The 17,886-nt window shown below is 59.5% G+C and overlaps 1 protein-coding gene across 1 annotated transcript in view; it reads left to right on the top strand.

Annotated features, from left to right (window-relative positions):
* Positions 1-545: 545 nt before the first annotated feature.
* Positions 546-17,886, top strand: part of TMEM132B (transmembrane protein 132B) — a gene marked incomplete at both ends in the record, with an annotated part of 201,275 nt that continues 183,934 nt past the window's right edge. Inside the window, one exon of the mRNA XM_084253165.1 lies at positions 546-612. Coding sequence (XP_084109291.1) covers positions 546-612 — 67 coding nt within the window. The remainder of the gene's footprint in view (positions 613-17,886) is intronic.

Below are 17,886 nucleotides of genomic sequence, written 5' to 3'. Positions count from 1 at the left end.
CCGCCCGGCGACCTTGGCTCCCCCGCCGGCCGCGCGCGCTCCCCGCCGGCCCCCGCCCCGCGCCCCGCCCGCCGGGGCCCCGGGGCGCCGGGGAGTGGCCGCGGGGGCCGGCCTCGCGGTCCGCGGCTCCGGGCGCGGCCCCTCCCCCCGGCCCCTCCCTCCGCCGCCCGCGCCGCCCCCCGCCCGGCTGCGCCGCGCTCACTCCCGGGCTCGAGGGCGGCCGGCGCGGCGCGGGCGCGCGGGATGGGACGGGCGCCGGGGCGCGGGGGCCGCGGCGGCGGCGGGAGCCGCGCGACTCGGGCCGAGCGCCGGGCGGCGGGCGAGGGCGCGCGGCGCTGAGCCCCCCCGGCCGCGCGGGCGAGCGAGGAGACGCGCGGAGGCGCCGCCGGGGAAGCGCCGCCGGCGCCGGCGCCTGCGTCTCGGGAGCGGCCCCGGAGCCGGCCATGCCCCGCGCGCGGGCGTAGGCGCCGGGGGCTGCGCCGGGAGCCGCGGCCGGGCCGGGCGCGCGACAGGAGACCCGCCGCGCCCGCCGCGCGCCGAGGACCATGCCGCCCCCGGGCCGGGCGCCGCCGCTCGGGCTCCTGCTGGCGCTGACGGCGCTCCGGTGCCCAGGTAACCGCGCGACCCTCCCCGACCCCGGCCCCGCGCGCAAAGTTGGCTCGCGAGCGGGCGGCCGGCGCGCGGCTCCAGACGCGGGCGGGTCGGGGGAGACCCCGGAGCCCCGGGGCCCCGGCGCGAGGGCCGGTCCGCCGGCCGCCGACCCCCGCCTCCCTGTGGGTCCTTTCGGGGCGCGCGGGGGCCACCGACGGGGTGCGCCCGGCCTCCCGAGGCGGGTGGGGGCGCGCCCCCGGGAGCCCAGCCTGCCCCCGCCGCGCCGCGGGGTGCCGGCCCGTGCCTCGGCGCCTCAGGTGCTGCCGCCGGCGGGCTCCGTCCCCCCATCTTCTGGTGCCCGCGCGCTCCCGGCCGCGAGTTCCCGGGACACCTGCGGGCCCGGCCCCGAGCCGTCCCGGCGGGGGCGTCTGGCCGGCCCCGGCCCCTCCCCGCGGCCGCTTCGCGCTCCGCCGCCTTCAGGCGCCTCCTCCCGGGCGGCCTCCGGGCCCGGGCCGCGCCGCTGGGACCCGGCGCCGAGGTCGCCCCGGCGCGCAGGGCCGCGGGGAGGGGGTGCTGGCCCGCCCGGCCGGGTCCCCGGAGCTGGGCTCCCCGCGGGCGCCGCGCAGCTGTCGCGGAGCGCGAGTGGGCGGGGAAGGGAGAGGGGTCGGGGGCGCACCCCCGGCCGGAGCCTGGAGCGCGCCCCGCCGCCCCGCGCGGCTCCGTGCGGGTTCCGGAGGGCGCGGGTCCGAAATGCCCGTTCCCCCCCCCCCACCCCGGCCGCGGCGCGAACCCTCCCGGCCCGGAACCGCCCGGAGCCGCGGGCGCGCGGGGAGCCCGGTCCCCAGGCCCCGGGACCCCGGGCCCCGGCGGGGAGCGGCGGCGCTGGCCTTGGAGCAGGTCGTGTCTGGACGGGCCCGCGGGCGGCAGGACGCGCGACTTCAACTTTTCAGCTCGGCGGCCTCGGGAGGGCTGCGCCAGCGCGGAGCTTCCCCGCCGAGCCGGGCGCGCGTGGAGAAAGTAAATATTGTCTCCCCTCGAGACGCCCCGAAGGGACCCTGCGCGTCTCGTGAAGCCTTCCCCGGGAGAGCCTCCCTCTGCCCGAGCCCGTGGCTCAGCCCTGCCCAGCCCTGCCCAGCCCTGCCCAGCCGGGGCGGCTGCCGAGGAGGGAGCCCGCGGGCTTGCGCGCGAGCAGCGAGGCGGCCCTTTGCGTTCACCCCGCTCCTCGCCAGGGGCTGTTGCTGGGCCCGGCTGCCTCCCTGGAGCTGATCCCGGGGCTGCTTCCCAGAGAGCCCAGGCCCTGGACCTGACACCTGCGGTTGCTTCATTCTGCTTCGCCACCGGCCAGGCCAGCGTGGGCCTGGGGTGCTCCCGAGCGAGCATGGGGATCTCTGGGAGAAGCTGCCCCCCGGATGCTTTGCCGGGGAGCGTGCGGCCCCCTCCTTCGTGCCCTAGCCTGGGGAGAGCTGGAGCCGGGCCCCAGAGGCCCTGTCCCCTGTCCTGTCCTCAGAGGGCAGGTGTGCCCCCACCTGGAACCTGCCGCCGGCCCCCAGGCCCAGCCGGGCAGCTGGCTCTGGCAGGTGGTGCCAGGACGCAGCCCCCAGGGCTGTCGCCAGGGCCTGGCCGCACATGCAAGTCTCTCACCGGCCCGCCCAGGAGCATGAAGAGAGGCAGTTTGATAACTCTATATTTAGCTCCGGTTAGGCGAGCTGGAAGGAAAAACAAGGCTGAAATTCCTGAAAGGTACTTAGCTGCCTGCCGGGCTCGGGGAGGTCCAGGGGAGTGAGCCGGAGCTTCCTTCAGCGCCGCCGGGGCTTTCTGGGTTGCTCCTGGTGGGCTTCTCCCCCTGTCTGCCGGGGGCTCGGGGCTGGGGCCTGGGCAAGTGGGAGGCTGGGAAGGGCCCCCTCCCCTCGCCCGGGGCTGCCTCCCCCCTCCCTCCTGCGTGGGTAGCTGCCTGGGGAGAGAGGGTGGTGGGAGCTTCTTTCAGCAGTGCGAACGCCTCAGCATATGGAACCGCACTTGGTAAGAGTCAGCACAAATCCCCCAGCTCAGCGGCCAGGGGGCCCCCATTATTCAGGGCACTTTTGTGCATGCCGGGGCTTGGCAAATCAGCGCCGCTCCTGCCGGGGAAAATGGATGCGTGTTACTTTAGTGACCCATTGTGTTGGGGGGCGTCTAGAAAATCGGGGTGGGTGGAGAGCCCCGCGCACAGCGGCCGTGGGAGAGGTAGACCCTGTGGGAGCCTTGGCCCAGGCGGCACCTTGGCGAGAAGCGAGCTGTGTCTGGTCGCAGCAGTGATGGGCTGGGGGTTGCGGGTGCAGTGGCTCCTCGGGAGGTGGTGGGGGGAGGGGGTGGTATGCAAATGCTCGCCCTCCCCCGGGTGATTTAATGGCATACAGTGGAGGTTCCCAGCGTAAATCATCCCCCCGCCGGATGCAGGGACTTGGAGGCGTGGGGGCTTCTGCAAGCGGGACCGTGCTCGGAGCCAAGGCCCGGGAGCCAAAGAAACCCGTGTTTGTGGGCGTGCAGTTGAGGTGGGGGGGCCTTTAGGCCGGCTGAGCCCTGGCAGGGGCCTTGTTCCAGATGTGCCCCCCTCATGCGGCTGGGTGGCTCCTGTTTCCTCTCCTGGCGTAGCAGTGGGAGGGCTGGAGGGTGTTTTATTTTGGAGACAGGGATTAAGCAAATCATCACCTCCTGTGACCCTGGGGAGATGGAGGCCCCCCCCACCCCGGGCATGTAGGTGATGTGGTGCCAGCCCCCCCCCCCCAAGGAACCGAGTGGACTCTAGGGCAGGAAGTGTCTTAGGGCACCTGCTGGGAGGGGTGGCACGCCTCTCTGGCTGGGGAGCCACTTGCTCTGGCCACACGCTGTCCTTGGCGTTGGATCAGGGGCTGGGGCCTGGGCTCTTTTGAACAAACTCCTGGGCCCGGACCTTCTCACCCTGCACCCCGGAGCCTCTGGTAAAGGAGTCCTTCCGTAGGGTCCTTTAGGGACCATGACCCCCCTTAAGGAGCCAAGGTCACGAGAAGGACAGCTGCTTCCCTCCCACCTGCGCAGATAGCGGGGGGCCACTCAGAAGGGCAGGCGCGGGGCTGCTGGATGGCTGAGGCCTGGCGTCCAGGGTCACGCACTGTCCCGGCCGGGGACGTTCTTGTTCATCAGTTTACACGTGAGGCTGCTGAGGTCCAGAGAGGCTCAGTCGCCTGCTGAGGTGCCCCGCGCGGGCCTGCCCGGAGCGTTGTGACGCCTCTGGACACGCAGACTTCCCTTCCATGTGACGGGCGGCCCTTGAGCCTCTGCTGGGGTCTCGCTCCCTCCCTGTCTCTCGCCTTCTCCATGCGACAGCAAACCTGGGGTGCGAGCTGAGCTTTAGAGCCACAGAAATCAAGCAGAGCAGGGTCCACGTGGCAGGAAAGTAGGTTCTGTGCCCCCGAGGCCTCTGGTGCAGCCCAGCCCGGAGCTTCCCTGCAAGCTCAGCTGTGGGGAGTCCTCAGCCAGCCAGGGGGGCGAGGATTGTATTTGTCCCAACTTGCAGATGAGGAAACTGAGACCCCCAAAGGGAGGGCGCGGCTGTGACCCCGCCTATGCCCACCTCCGAGGCTTGCTGCTCCCTGTAGCCATTTCGTATGCCTTTATTTAATAGCTTTTGAGATTTGGGTCTTGGAGCAGGGGCGTTCAGGGCTGTGTCTTGAGTTCGGGACAGATTTGGGTCTCTTTGGGAAACTTGTTTTGGAGAATTTGACCCCTTGAGATCTGACTCCCTCAGCCAAGAGCACAGGCTGCATCGGCAGGAGGGGCTTGGCCTTTGGAGCAGCTGAGTGGGCGTGAGGACCAGCGGGGGCCCTGGCCACCTGTGGACCCGCCCTTCTGTAGACTTTTTGTGGGGTCACCAAGCAGTGGGGGATCTGGTCTCCCACCTCTTGGCCTCCTCAAGTCTCAGTTTCCCCATCTGTAAAATGGGCCCCATCTTAGAAGGTTTGGCCGGCTGAACAGAATGGGTGGTTCATGAATAATAAATACCTACTTCTCGCAGTCCTGAGGGCTGCGGGGCTGAGAGCCAGGAGCCGGCAGATGAGGTGTGGCCTCTGGACTCCTGTCACCCCCTGGCAGAAGGCCTCCTTCACCCTGAAACCTCACCTGCCAGCCCCTGTCGCCTCACTGCCTCCCAGAAGTCCTTGCTCCTAACACATTACCTGGGGATAGGATCTCAGCATGTGAATTTGGGGGAGACACAGATATTCAACCCACTTCAGGCCTTGAAGCCCCCGCTGACCTCATGCCAGTATTGGGGAGCAGCAGTGGGGCAGAGGGGGTTGGTGGGCTGCAGGAGGGTGGTGGGCAGGGGGTGACGAGCAGGACAGCGGCCGACGAGCAGGACAGCGGCCCCCAGGTGTGCACTGAGTGGTCTCAGTGCAGGTGTCCTGGGCTCTCAGACTGCTGTCTGAGGGTAGCCTCAGGGCTGGGGCGTGTCCCCAGAGAGAGACACAAGATGTAGGGATGAGAGACCTGGTCAGTCTACACAGTGTGTGTTGTCAGGGCCCCGTCTGCTCCCCAAAGCTCTGGTCTCTCCGGCCCCCGTGGGGCCTGCTTGTCTTGGAGTTTTGCCTCCATTTCCCTCCGTCAGCCTTGAGTGATTATACTGGGACTTCCATTCTAGGGCAGGTTCAGTGTGATGGAGAGATGGACGAGAGAGACGTCAGCAGATACACACTCTGGAAAGCCCCAGACTGTAATTTACATTCAGTCTGAGGCGAGTGACTGGGTGATCCAGGAGGACTTCTTGGAGAAGGTGACCATGACCTCAGCTGAGATCTAAGTGATCTGAAAGAGCCAGCTGGAGAAGGCAGAAGGGATGCTAGTCCTTGAAAGGTCATTTGCACAGTGCCTGGCACATGGCAGGTGCTCAGGAGATGCCACTCATTCATTCATTCCTTCATTCATTCAACAGACATCTATTAGTGTGGAGCACGGGGGTCACAGCAGGGAACGGAGGAGACACATCTGTATTCTGAGAGCTGTCGTTCTGGTTGGAGACAATAATAAAACAGCGGACACGCACTGTGGAGACTGAGCGCGAGGCCGTGACGAGTGTGTGGAGGGAGCAAAGCAGGCCCTGTACTGTCACTTACTCTCCATCCAGACGCCCCACCTGGGGCAGCCTGTGCTCCCAAGGCCCCCTCGCTGCAGGGAGAGGAGAGGACAAAGCCCAGGGTCTGTGGAGCTGAATTCCAGCACCTTCTCTGGCCCTAACTGGCTGGTCTGCAGGCAGGTGCCCAGAGCCCCCGCCCTGACACCTGGCTCCTTAACTGATCAATACCCTCGCCTTACGCAGCAGCCCCAAAATAGTTACATAGAAAATCAATAGCCTGCAGTTTGATTTGCTGTATTTTATTACGGAGGGTGATGGAGTGTTTGGAGTTGCCGTGCCTGAGCCTGGCTGCTTTGTGGTGGTAACCTGAATTAACCCGTTGGGGGCCCGACCTCATCAAGGCGTGCCTCGGGGCCGGGGAGCAGCGCCCAGGAAGGGTGACTCAGTAAAGGACGCGTCCCCTGTGCCTGCTTTGCGGGCGGAATGCCTCCTGCCAGGGCTGTGAATGCATCGGAGCAAATGGACACATAAAAATCTTGCTGTCGCTGCAGCCGCTCCTGGGCCGGCTCCGCTTCCACGGAAGGGCCGTTCCCTGGTGTGCTGGCAGCAGAGCTCGTGGTTCTCTGCCCTGTCCCTCCGCGCTGGGTGTGCCGGGTGCATTTATGTCCTTGGCTCCATGTCTTCCTTTCTGTGGTGGCGCCATCTGCTGCTGCGCGCTCTCCTGGGCCAGGTGTGGGGGGACGGGGCACCTGGGCAGAGGGGTGAGGATGCTGTGGACAGTGAGGCCAGAGGGGGAGGCCGGGGGAGGGACCCTGCCTCCTGTGCCTTCCAAAGGGAAAGGTCAGGAGTGGCTGGGCAAGGCGTGGTCTGGAGGGACAGGGTGGTTTGCAGCGGATCGGGCCTTTCCAGGCCAATGGAGAGGCGCGGGGGCCACGCCCGGCGGGCAGCCTTCTGCAGGTGGCTGGCATTGAAGAGCAAGAGAGGTCGAGATCGCAGGCCAGGTTTCTGGCTTCTCTCAAGAAGTCGGGAGATGAGGAGCAGCGGTCAAGCTCCTTGATCTCTTAAAGACTCAGTTTCCCCATCTGTAAAGTAGGCCTTGAGCACGCCTCCCCTTTGCCTGCTTTTCCTTGAAACCTCAGCCCCGTTCCCTGCATTCCTGCCTTGGTTCCTCCTTCCACATTTTTATTGTGTCCTTGGAGCTGGTGACACGGCGGGGACAAGACAGGCAAAGGGCCCTTTCTCATAGGGTTAGCGTTAAGGTGGAGAGAGGCAGGTTCTCAACAAAATAGTAACTAAAACACGTGGTTTTCAAAGTGGCACTGAGTGGGGAGGGGGCGTAGCTTGGGGTCAAGAGGAGGTGGGAAGAATGATTTGAGATTTTAAAGAGCAGGGTCAGAAGGTGACTTTTGAGCACAGACCTAATAGGTGAGGGGAAGAGCCAGGTGGCTGGCAGGGGAGGAGCACGCCAAGCAGAGGCAGCAGCCAGTGCAAAGGTCCTGAGGCAGAACCTTGCGTGGCAGGTTCAGGGGCAGGAAGGAGGCTGGGGCTCTGGGCCGCAAGACCCGTGGATTGGGTGACGGGAGCCGGGTATGGACCGTGGCTTTGACTCTGAGTGAGGTGGCAGGTGTGGCCGGTGCTCTGCTCCCGGGCAGAAGCGACGAGAGGGGCCCAGGTGACGGGTGAGGACTGGCAGAGCGCAGGTGAGGCGCTGGGAGGTTTGAACACGGTTGAAAGTGGTACCACAGGATTTGCAGATTGACAGATTCGTTCAATAAATATTTGTTGGGTGCCAACTAGATGCCTATCACTGTGCTTGGCACGGGGGCCAAATCAATATTTGTCAGCAATGAAATTAACAAACAGAACTGACATCTGTGAGTCTGGCTTTTGTCTTTTGTGAGTTCTTCCCAGCAGCCCTGGGAGGAGGTTGGGGTGCTGAGCTGGCCTTTCTGCATCCGTGAGGAGTGAGACAGCACGTGTGGCTTAAGGCCGGGGACCCCATCTGAGAAATGCCGTGTATTGCAAACACCATGGGGTGTGGTCACGTAGACCTCAGCGGGTACAGCCCATGACACACCCAGACCGGCCGCTGGGTGTGGACCTCCATCAATGCGCTGTCCGGATTATCAATGACATCGTGAGTGATCGTAAAGCTAGGGTTCAGTGAGGTGCTGGTGCAAATCAGCTCAGTGTCGGGCACATCCTCAGCTCTCACTACACGGTGACCACCACTTGTGTGTTGTTAGGATAGCTGAAGACTCTGGTGAGCCGGCTTGCCCTTTGCACCGGAGACACAGCGGGTGGTGCTGGATCCAGCTATTTGAGCTGCGGTCTAGCAGATGCTGGTGTTTACGTCTCTTGCTGGAGACACTAATAGTGAAAAAAAAAAAAAAATCCTGCCTGCGTCATGATGTGATGATTCTGGCACAGCTTATTGTTAGTTTGCCAGTACAGGTGTACTGGCTTTATTTAGTAGTGTGTAGGTGAAGAGTTGTGTGTCAATCAAATTCTATTTTCTCCATCAACTTCACAACATTTTGGAGTTGGATAAATTCCATCTGACCCTGGATCGGCCTTGGCTTCTGACATGTTGCTTGTTGTTTTCCGTATCCATTAAACTGGGCAAATAGCAAACTATGGTCTGTGGACTCACCCTGGCCCTCCACTTGTTTTGTAAATAAAGTTTTATTGAAACACAGCAGACCTGTTTGTTTACAGATGGTCTGTGGCTGCTTTCTCACAACAGGGACTGTTGAGTCGTTGTGACAGAGATCATTTGTCCTGCCAAGCTGAAATTAATAATTACCTACTAGCCTGCCCTTTTCAAGACAAAGTTTGCCTTAAATGGTCAAGCAGGGAGCACCATGTAAATATATGTTCATGGCACTTTGTGGTCAAGAACAAGGATCCCTTTTGAATGTCAAAAAAATTTTCTAGCTCATCTGAAAGGAGAAGAATTGTGGGTTTGATATCTGTTGGTTGAAAAAGAAAAAAACATATTGATCCAGAGTTGCTATCAGTTCAGTAATGCTTTTGAATGAGTGGGGTTGGTAATTACAGTAGCATTTATGTAACATTTTAAAAATAGTAGCACGTGTGTGTGAGATATTTTTTACCCTGCAGGCACAGCTCAGTGCCTCGCAGCTCAGCAGACCCCTTGTGGAGATGCAGGAGGGAACTGGCGCTGACGGAGCCCACTGCTGAGTTATTTCATCCTGAGAATCACTCCCGTTAGTGGATCTCTTCTGTGACCTCGTGGGTTTTTTCCTGATGACCAGAGCTGCCTTCATGTTTATGTGCGACACCAGGGGCTTTGATATTTTAAGTTTCTGATGTTAAGATTTGGGGTACGCTCGGGGAGAGGAGGGGCACAATCCATTAACCTGGATTCTATAGTTGCAAGGAACAAAACTAAGACTGTCCTGGTTCCTGAAGCTGGAAAGTTCTAAGAGGAAAGAGCTTCAGGGATGGCTGGATCCAGGGTCTTTGTCTCTTGGTTCTTTCCCCAGTCAGAAGGGTTTTCTGCACCTGCCGAGAAAGCCGGGCCCTCGTCCAACCCTAGAAACCACAGACTCTTCCCTAATTGTCCCAGAAAGATTCCCAGGCCTGAGCTTTACTGGGCTAACTGGGGTTGCATGCAGACTCCTGTGGCAGCGGCCGTGGCTACGGGATGGGATGCTGGTCTTGACCGGCTTCACTTTGGTCGGAAGCACGTCTCTCGAGCCAGAATTGGAAGCACACTCGCAGAGAGAGGCAGGGGCTGATTTTCTGAGGAAAATCTGGTGCTTCCATCAGAAAGAAAAATAAGTAGGACAGCAGGCTATAGGTGAGAGGGGAAGATCCCTGCGCCCCACGCCAGGAGGCCCCTCACCTATGGGCAGCCCACTGCCCGTCCCGCCACGCAGGTGCTCACCACCGCCGAACCGCCCAGTCCAGAGATTTCACACCCATTTGGGCTGCTTTGGCTGCAAACGTGAAATATTTGAAATGTAATCTGCTCGTGTCAATGCAGAGAGAACCCGATCTTTGATCCAGCAATCCCACTTCTGGGAAACCTGTATTTTCTGAAAATAAAGCTCTACGACATAAGGTTGGATGGTCAAGGATATTTATAGCTGCATTCTGGAGTGGCGAAAAGAGAAGGCACCGCCATCCATCAGCGGAATAGTCCTTGAGTTGCTGGCGTAGCTCCCCGCTTGGACACCATGTGGCTGTTAGAGAGGATGGGTTGCACCTCTGTCCGCTGGAGGGGTGGCCGTGGCTTATGTCAAGTGAGAAAAATGGCTTGCACAGCAGCTCCCATCGTGCATTGCCGTTTTAATGAGCGCCCAGCCGGGAGTCTCTGGCCTAGAACATAGCGAGGATGTGTACAGTGTTTTCCTTCTGCTAGTCCCTGTTCTAAGCGCTTTCCACGTACTTACCTGGGAGGCGCGCCGGCGTGATGGCGAGGCCCATTTTAAAGGAGGGCACGTTGAGGCCCCGCGAGGTTAAACAAGGTGACGCAGCGAATGCGTGGAGGAGCTGGGGCTTGGATCAGGCAGTTCGGCTCTTAACCGCTTCTCTCTGCTGCCTCTCACACACGTGTGCACACGATAGGCCACCCTCACACACATGCATGCACAATACTCTCACACACGCACACACTTGAATGGTGCACTCTTACACACTCATACATGAATGCACGCACCATCACAGGCAAGTACATATGCACATATACACTTGCGTTTGCACATCCTCACATATCTTTTCCACACTTGCACACACAAACATGCACACACGTGTAGGCACCCACCCACCCACCCACATATATATATATATTTTTTTTTTCTTTTACATGGTTTTGTTAGTGTGGACAGACTCCTGACTCAGTGAAAGTGTGACGAGGGTGGTGGGAGAGGAGAGGGCCCGCAAGGGAAGGCACCCGGAGTGTTTCTGCATCTTAGCCGCAAGCATGCTGATTTCATACCAGAGAGCCTCGCTCTTTCCCGTAGGGTCCCTGGCTGGTGAGAAGGCCTCTTTGTGGCCCTTCCACATTTCCTGCTCCCCTGTGCCTCTCCCCACTCGTGTTCTCTCTGTTCCATGTAGCCCTCATACACCCTCTCTCCCTTCTAGCCTCATTTCAAGGTTGTGGTCTTTGTCCTCATGGCAGCCACAGCTCCAGCCATCTCATCTTCATTCCAGGCCCTGGGACGGGAGTGTGGACAGCGTGAGGGTAAAGGATGTGCATCAGCTGCCTCTTATGGAAGAGTCCTAGGAACAATCCCTGATGCCAGGAGTAGGACTAAGGACATGACCACATCTCACTGCAAGAGGATCTAGGGGATGCAACCTTCATTTCAGGTTGCTAAAAATCAAGAGTTGTGAGTATAGAAGAAGGAAAGCTAGCAGTTGGTGAGGAATACCTTAGCAGGGATAGCCCAGCATCTGGGGAATAGGTGTAAACCATCAGGATCTTTAATGATCACATTCATGTGTGTGTGTGTGTGTGTGTGTTTGCATGCATGTGTTATCTTATTCTGCCTGCTAAGACGAGGGTCCGGGGAAATGTTTTTCTGGTTGCCAAGAGGAAATGGTTAAAGAATTATTCAGATAAGCCTGCAGTTCTTTTTGAACAATTTCATATCCTTCCAAAAGGTTATCAGTCGTCCCAGTCTGCTGTGTGTTTTTTACCTGCAACAGATACAGAGGATAGATCACAGTTTGTTTTCAGTACATATACCTCTCGTCTCGTCCCCAACATTCCTGAATGTACATATAGAATTATCTTCTTTTATCGTTTTGAGTTGCTGCATCATATTTCCAAGGCATGGAAATATCAAGGTGTTTTAGTGATTTCTGGCTGCCTCATAAGATGGGGGATTCCCCTAATAAAGAAGGGGAGACTCAGGAAGATTTGCAAATGCCCTTGCTACCTGCCAGGTGTAGGGGGCAGCACCCAATCAAGTCTCAACACACTTGTGAGAGGTGACAGATGAAAGAACTGACACCGGAAGAAGTGGAATTAACAGAGGAATGTGGGGTCAGGCGCTGAGAGACGGGAAGGGGAGGGGACTCTTTCTTAGAACACAGTTCTCTGCAAGAGGTGCTGCCCTTGATGGCAGGAAGCTGCAAATGCTTCCAAACATCCATTCCAGTGGTTCCAGCTGTGGAGGATGCCTGAAGGACTTGGGAAGCCATCCTGTCCGCTCGTCCCCATTTTAGGCTCTTCACTTTAGAAAAGAGACCCCATCCAATTCTCTTGTTTGTGCCTCTGGAGCAATGAACACAGACACATTTGTTTCTAATGCAAAAGGCTCTCTAGAAGCTTCTCATAGAAGCACCATGAATTAATGATAAAATTTTTATTGCCTTTTAATATATATTTTTTCTACTTTCACTCCACCCCCACCCCCACCCCCAGCCTGGTTTAAGTGTTTTTGTCTGACATTTATGGGCCCAGTGAAGAGGGTCTGCATATTTCATGGAGGAAAGGGCTGGGGGAGGAGGTGCTGGCCTTTCTGTTCTCACCAGCCTCATTTACACCAGCTCCGAGTGGCCTCCTCTTCCTACGTGATCAATTTGCCTGTCATCTCAGATCGTTTTATAAGGGCAGCTAAATCTGGCTTCTCTTGCTCTGTAGCACAGAATGCAGCGCAAGGGAGGAGGCTTCCCTCACTCATCTTACTCCCCTTTTTGCTTTGTGAAAGTTTTAGGAAGTCCTAGAGTGATGGGGACGAACCTTGCACTGGTGACTGTCAGCTGTCTCTCCCTCACAGCTTAATTATGTGTTGTTTGCTCCTCTCCCAGCTGCTTTCCTCTCATTCACTGTTTCAAGTACATATTGAAGCGAAGGGCATGAATTCAGGAGGCAGAACGCCTGGGTTCAAATCCCAGCCTCGCCACTTGCAGGCTCTGTGATCTTGTCTGTGTTACTTGCCCGCGGTGGGCCATGGCATTCTCATCTGTGACCTGCGGAGGGCAGGGGTGTTGTGACGATGGAGGGAAATCAGAATTTGACACCGTGCTTGAGTGCCCATGGGTCTGCCTGCATGTTAGTACACCTTCCACCGTCTCTGTTCATTAAGTGTTTGGTTGAGCGCCTGCGGTGTACTCTGGTGCTCATTTCTGAGGCTCTGGCCATCTCTCCTCCCACATCACTTCAGATCCACGTCCCGTGCTGTGGGGGTGGGTGTCTGATGATTTTGCTTTCTTCTGAGACTCACACCCTGACTATCTTTTGGGAACCACTGCTCCCAGCCTTGAGGCCATGTGGTCTGGGTACTGCGAGTTTGCAGCTCCTCATGGGCGGGCTCACGATTGTGCCTCCCATCTCCTGGACCTCAGGGATTGGCTCAGGGTTGGGCACCTGAGCTGAGCTGGGCCAACGAGAGGAGGAGGCCCTGCTCTCTCTTGCAGTTGTGAGTCCGGCGGGTGTGGCCTCACTGTTTTAGTTATCATCACTGTGAGGCGGATTCCCACAAACCAGTGGCTATGAGCAGCACAGGTTCTGTGGCCAGGAGTCTCGGCAGAGGCCGGCTCCTGCTTCCGCTCCTGTCTGTCAGCTGGGCTTGGAGGACCCGTCTCATCTGAAAGCTTGACTGGGGAAGGAGCTGCTGCTTTGCTCCCATGGTGCTTGGCAGAATTCTGTTTTGGGGGGGGTTCTTGGACCTAGAGCCTTAGGTCCTTGCTCACCAAAGTGCCCCCTCCCCGGCCATGTGACGCTCCATATGGCAGGTGCTTCATCGGCTCTGTTAAGTGACACTCTTGGGACCTAATGGTCGATGTGATCTCCCTCCATTGTTGAGGTCTGAGATCAGCCTGGAGGAATCCTCAGGGGAGCTGTGAATGCTCAGGCGGGAAGGCAGGCGGTGCTCTGGGGAGCCACCTGCTGTCCTCGGGCTGCCCTAGGAGGAGGTGTGTGGGGGACAGCAGAACCGAGGGTGGAGAGGGGGAGACTGCCCCGCTGACCACTCTGGCATACCCAAAGCTGCTGTTTCTCATGTGAGCTTCACCTTGAACTCCCGAGCACATGACCCAGTAGCCTCTTTCCCTTAAGCTAGTTTGAGCCGGACTTCTGTCACTCGTAACCGGAAGCGTCCCGAGCAGTCCCGTGAAGGCATCCCAGACCGCCTTGGCTGGTGCTGAGAGCCGCAGCATTCTGTGTGCCGGGCTGCAATCGAGCCTCAGCTTGCCAGGGGCTGTGCTGGGCATTTTTCACGCCCCTCCCTGCTTTGCTAGCAGTGCCTAGGATGCTGTCATCTGCCATCTGCCAGCAATTACAGGATGAGAGGTTCTTCCTCGTCCCCCACCCTCCCCCCGACAATCAGAAATGTTTCAAAAATGATCTCCGTCTCCTGCACCTGGCTTATGGCTGGATTTCTGAATGTCAAGGCTGAAGACGTTGGTGACGCCCCCCTGCAGGCCCGCCCCGCACAGAAACCACAGCCCAGATGTGACTTCACGGCGCCGGACGGTCATGCTCTCAGGAGTGATGGGTGACAGGGCTGGTCTCCTGGTGGACCCCATGTCCCACCGCCACCGCCCTCTGCAGCCCTTTAATCTCCCAACACTTATTTTTAGTGACAGGACTTGAAAGTTTTTCTGGGATTGGTAGTGTTTTTTTTTGCATTTCCAGAACTTCTGATTTCCTATTAGATGCCAATATACTGAAAACAACCTGTGTTTTCTCCACAAAGTCCCTACAAAATGCTTTCCATGGACGTGGTCAGTGCGCGGCCGTCATGAGGCACCCAGGGTCCTGTCCTTGTCCATCAGAGGAGGGCAGTAAAGGGGAGTGGGGCTGGGTTCCTGCTCTACCAGAGGGTGTCACAGAATTTGAGTGTGCACATTAAAGCTGTCACGGGCTCTGGAGAAGGACGCCTGTAGGTGGGTCTCAGTGAATCGCGTGGAAGACCACTGACCAGAGATCGGCCTGAGCAGCCTGGAGTTTGACTAGCGGGGAAGGTGGGGGGTTGGGGTGTTGTGATTGGGGGAGGGATTCTGGCTCCTGGCTCCCCGGGGGAGCTGGGAGGGGCAGGGCGAGGAGTGGGGGTGGCGCTGGCAGGCAGTGGTGCCTTGGACCTGGCTTACTTTTCCTATTGTGATAGTGCCCCTGGGGGCCCCTCACAGTCTCTGGCCTTACTCCCAGACCCTGGGTTTGCAGTGGGCTCCCCCTCGGACCCCTGCCACAGCCTTGCATCTTATCCCCAGGGGGCGGGGAGTGAGTCAGTGATTCTGTCCCACCGCCACGCAAACACCTTTAAGTCTGAACAACCACCAGCAAAGGTGTCCTGCTAAGAGGTGGGAAGTCGGCAGCTCCCACTTGGCAGCCATCCAGCCCCGCTGCTGGCAGTGGGCACACAGGCCTGTGCATGGTGCGGTCAGGACTGGAATTCGGCTGTCTTTGCTGCCTCTTGGGGTGCCTGCTGTCACCCACACAGCCAAGCAGGAAGTGGCCAAGCAGCTGTGCTGGCTGGATCTGGGGGTTGGGGGGGCCGGCCTGCTCAGGTTGGGCGGGGAAGAATTCGGATTAAAAAGAAGATAATGGATGGAGACAAGATCCACCCACAAAGGGAGCATTTGAAGGATGCAAGTCAGTGGCATTTGGTTCGCGCAGCGTCTGTGCAACCTCTACCTACCTCTTTGTCATGTAATTGCCCCGGGGGACCCTGTACCTGTGAAGCACCCCTCCCCATCCCCTCTCCCCAGCCCTGGTTGCTGCTGGTGCAACAACATTCTGTCTTGAGGAATCTGAATCTCCCGCATGTTTTCTACAAATGGAGTTGCATGCCCTGTGGCTCCGTGACAGGGGGTCTCAGCAGCGTGCTTCTGAGGCTCCCCCATGGGAGCGGTGTCAGTGCTCCATCCTTTTTCATGGCTGAGTCGTATTCCACTGCAGGCAGAAGGAGTCTGGATTTTATCTAAGAGCAGTGGGGAGCCATGTCGGGTCTCTGGAGGGGGCTGCTTCTCTCTGAGCCTGTGGGCGGGATGCCCCTTCAGCAGCCAGGGGGTAAATGGGGTGCCTCCCTTTCCCTGTGCCTGCAGCCACCCGTCCTGCCGAGGTGCAGGGCAGCCAGCCAGGTGAGGGAAGGGAGCATCCACGTGGTGGAAGGAGGAGGGTTTCTGCGCCCAGGGGCCCTGGCCAGGACGCGGGGTATCAGCATCTTGGCGATTACAGAGAGGAAGGAAGGAGCGAGAACCTCCATCCGGACCGCCTGCTGGCACGTGAGGGCATCTCTACTGCAAGCTGGCCGATGGCATGGCCACCTGCCAGCCGGCCAGCCCATGCAGCCCAACCCCTGGAACTGAGGCCCGGGCTCATGGACCCACCACTCTGGGGTGGCCTGGGGGCCTCTGGGCCGGTTTGTCCCCAGAGAGCAGTGCTGGCGTGGCCGACTAGGCCCTCCTGTCCAGTCTGGGGCAGCGGCGCCTGCTCTGTCCTGTGGCCCAGGCTGTGGGGCCTGGGGGAGGGCCTTGGCTAATTTGCTGGGCTGTGCCACAGGCCTGCCAGCTAGGTCCCCTCCTCTCCTGGCCCCTGGCCCGCTCCCCCGGCCCCGCGGTGCTGGTCACGCCTGGGAGCGTGGAGACACTCGCCCCTTGTTCTCAGGCCTGTTGGTCTCTGGCCTGCGCTGCTTGGCAGAGCGCAGTCCCCGCGGCTCGGACAGGCCTCTCCTCTGTGTGTCGGCCTTCTTTGTCCGCGAGTTGTCGCTTCCCTTGTGCGCCGTGGAACGCAATGGCTTTTGGGTTTACTGAAAAACGGTGATGACGCAAGTTGTATGTACTTATTCTCTCCCAGTCGAGAATTCAAACGTCCCCCAAACTGGAATGCTCCTTCCCCCGGCGTGGCTGCTCTCAGTGCGGCTGGGGCTCCGCAGATTCTTTGGGAGACTCTGACCTGCACCTGCCCGTCCCTGCAGCACAGACACACCTGCCTGGGTGCCAGGCTTGGTCTAGATCCCGGGGACGTGTCAGTGAGCAAGGCAGGGGCTCTTAGAGGGGAATTGTGTCATGGAGGAGAGTAAAGTGGGTGGGCGTCTGGGGAGCCCTGGAGGGGGGTACTTTTGTTTAGAGGGTGGCCCCATCGGAGGAGGGCTGGCTGAGAGGGGACAGCTGGAGCAGGGGTGCCGGGAGCAAGTCCCATGGCTGCCCGGGAGAGGGAGCTCTGGCCCCGCCAGCAGCAAGTGCAAAGGCCCTGAGGTTGCCAGGTGGGTTCCCGGGCAGCCAGCGGCCAGTGTGGGTGGAGGGGCCTGTGGAGCAGAGAGTGACGAGGATGGATGAAGGGGCAGTGCTTTGGGCTCCCCTGAGTGGGAGGGGCCCTCATCTGAGTGACCTGGATGGGGAGCAGGAGCAGAGGTGGCCCAGGGAGCGTCACTCCTGGAAGCGGGCATCACGGGGCTCAGCTGCCCCCGGGGCGCTCTGCCTGGCCCCAGCTCCCTCTGGTTTTGGATTGGTCTCCTGGGCCTGTCCTCCAGGTGCAGAGATGCCCTGGAGGCTGAGTGGTGGTGGGAAGACTTAGCCAAGACTTAGCCAAGATTAGCCAAGACTTAGCCAAGAGGGGGTGCCCCCCTAGTGGGGTGGGACCTGCCTCCCCACCCCCGCCTGCGCACCCAGCCTGGCCCCTGGTCACCAGGCAGAACAAAGGTCGGGTTTCCCAGCTCCTTGCAAGCGGGGTGAGTGGGGCCCTTGCGCTATCCTGGGTCAGCTGCCCGCTCTCCTTTAACCATCTGCCTGGGGCTCGAGCAAGCGGCTCCCTGGGGGTGGGGCACTTTTTGAAGTGCCCGGCGCTTCACTTACGCATGGGCACGGATGGCCTGGAAGGGAGACACAGAAGGTCCCGCAAATCACTTGTTTGTTCAGCAGGAAACAGAATCTGGGGATGACATTTCCTCCTTTCTGGGACCCTCGCTGCAGCCCCCACCCACTCTCGTCCCGGTTCATGGTCAGTCTTGTCTGTGGTGGGCAGGCCTGACCCCGGTTCTTTTGAGCATTGGAATCCTCCTCACCCCGTCTCCCCGGATGTGGGGGCACGGCCTTGGTCTGGCCTTTACGTCCCAAGCCTTCTACAGAATATGTCACTCTGTGTGTGTGCACGCGCGCGCGTGTGCTAAAGTATAAAAGTAAAATAAAAGATTCTGGAATTTACTGGCAATCAGTTTTAGAATGAGCGGGCATTACCATTTTTCTTAAAATTGAGGTGAAACTCACATCCTATAAAACAAAGCATTAAAGTG

The sequence above is a fragment of the Talpa europaea genome (assembly GCF_964194135.1).
Source record: "Talpa europaea genome assembly, chromosome: 14".
NCBI classification, from domain to species: Eukaryota; Metazoa; Chordata; class Mammalia; order Eulipotyphla; family Talpidae; genus Talpa; species Talpa europaea.
This window is presented reverse-complemented; position numbering and strand designations above follow the sequence as displayed.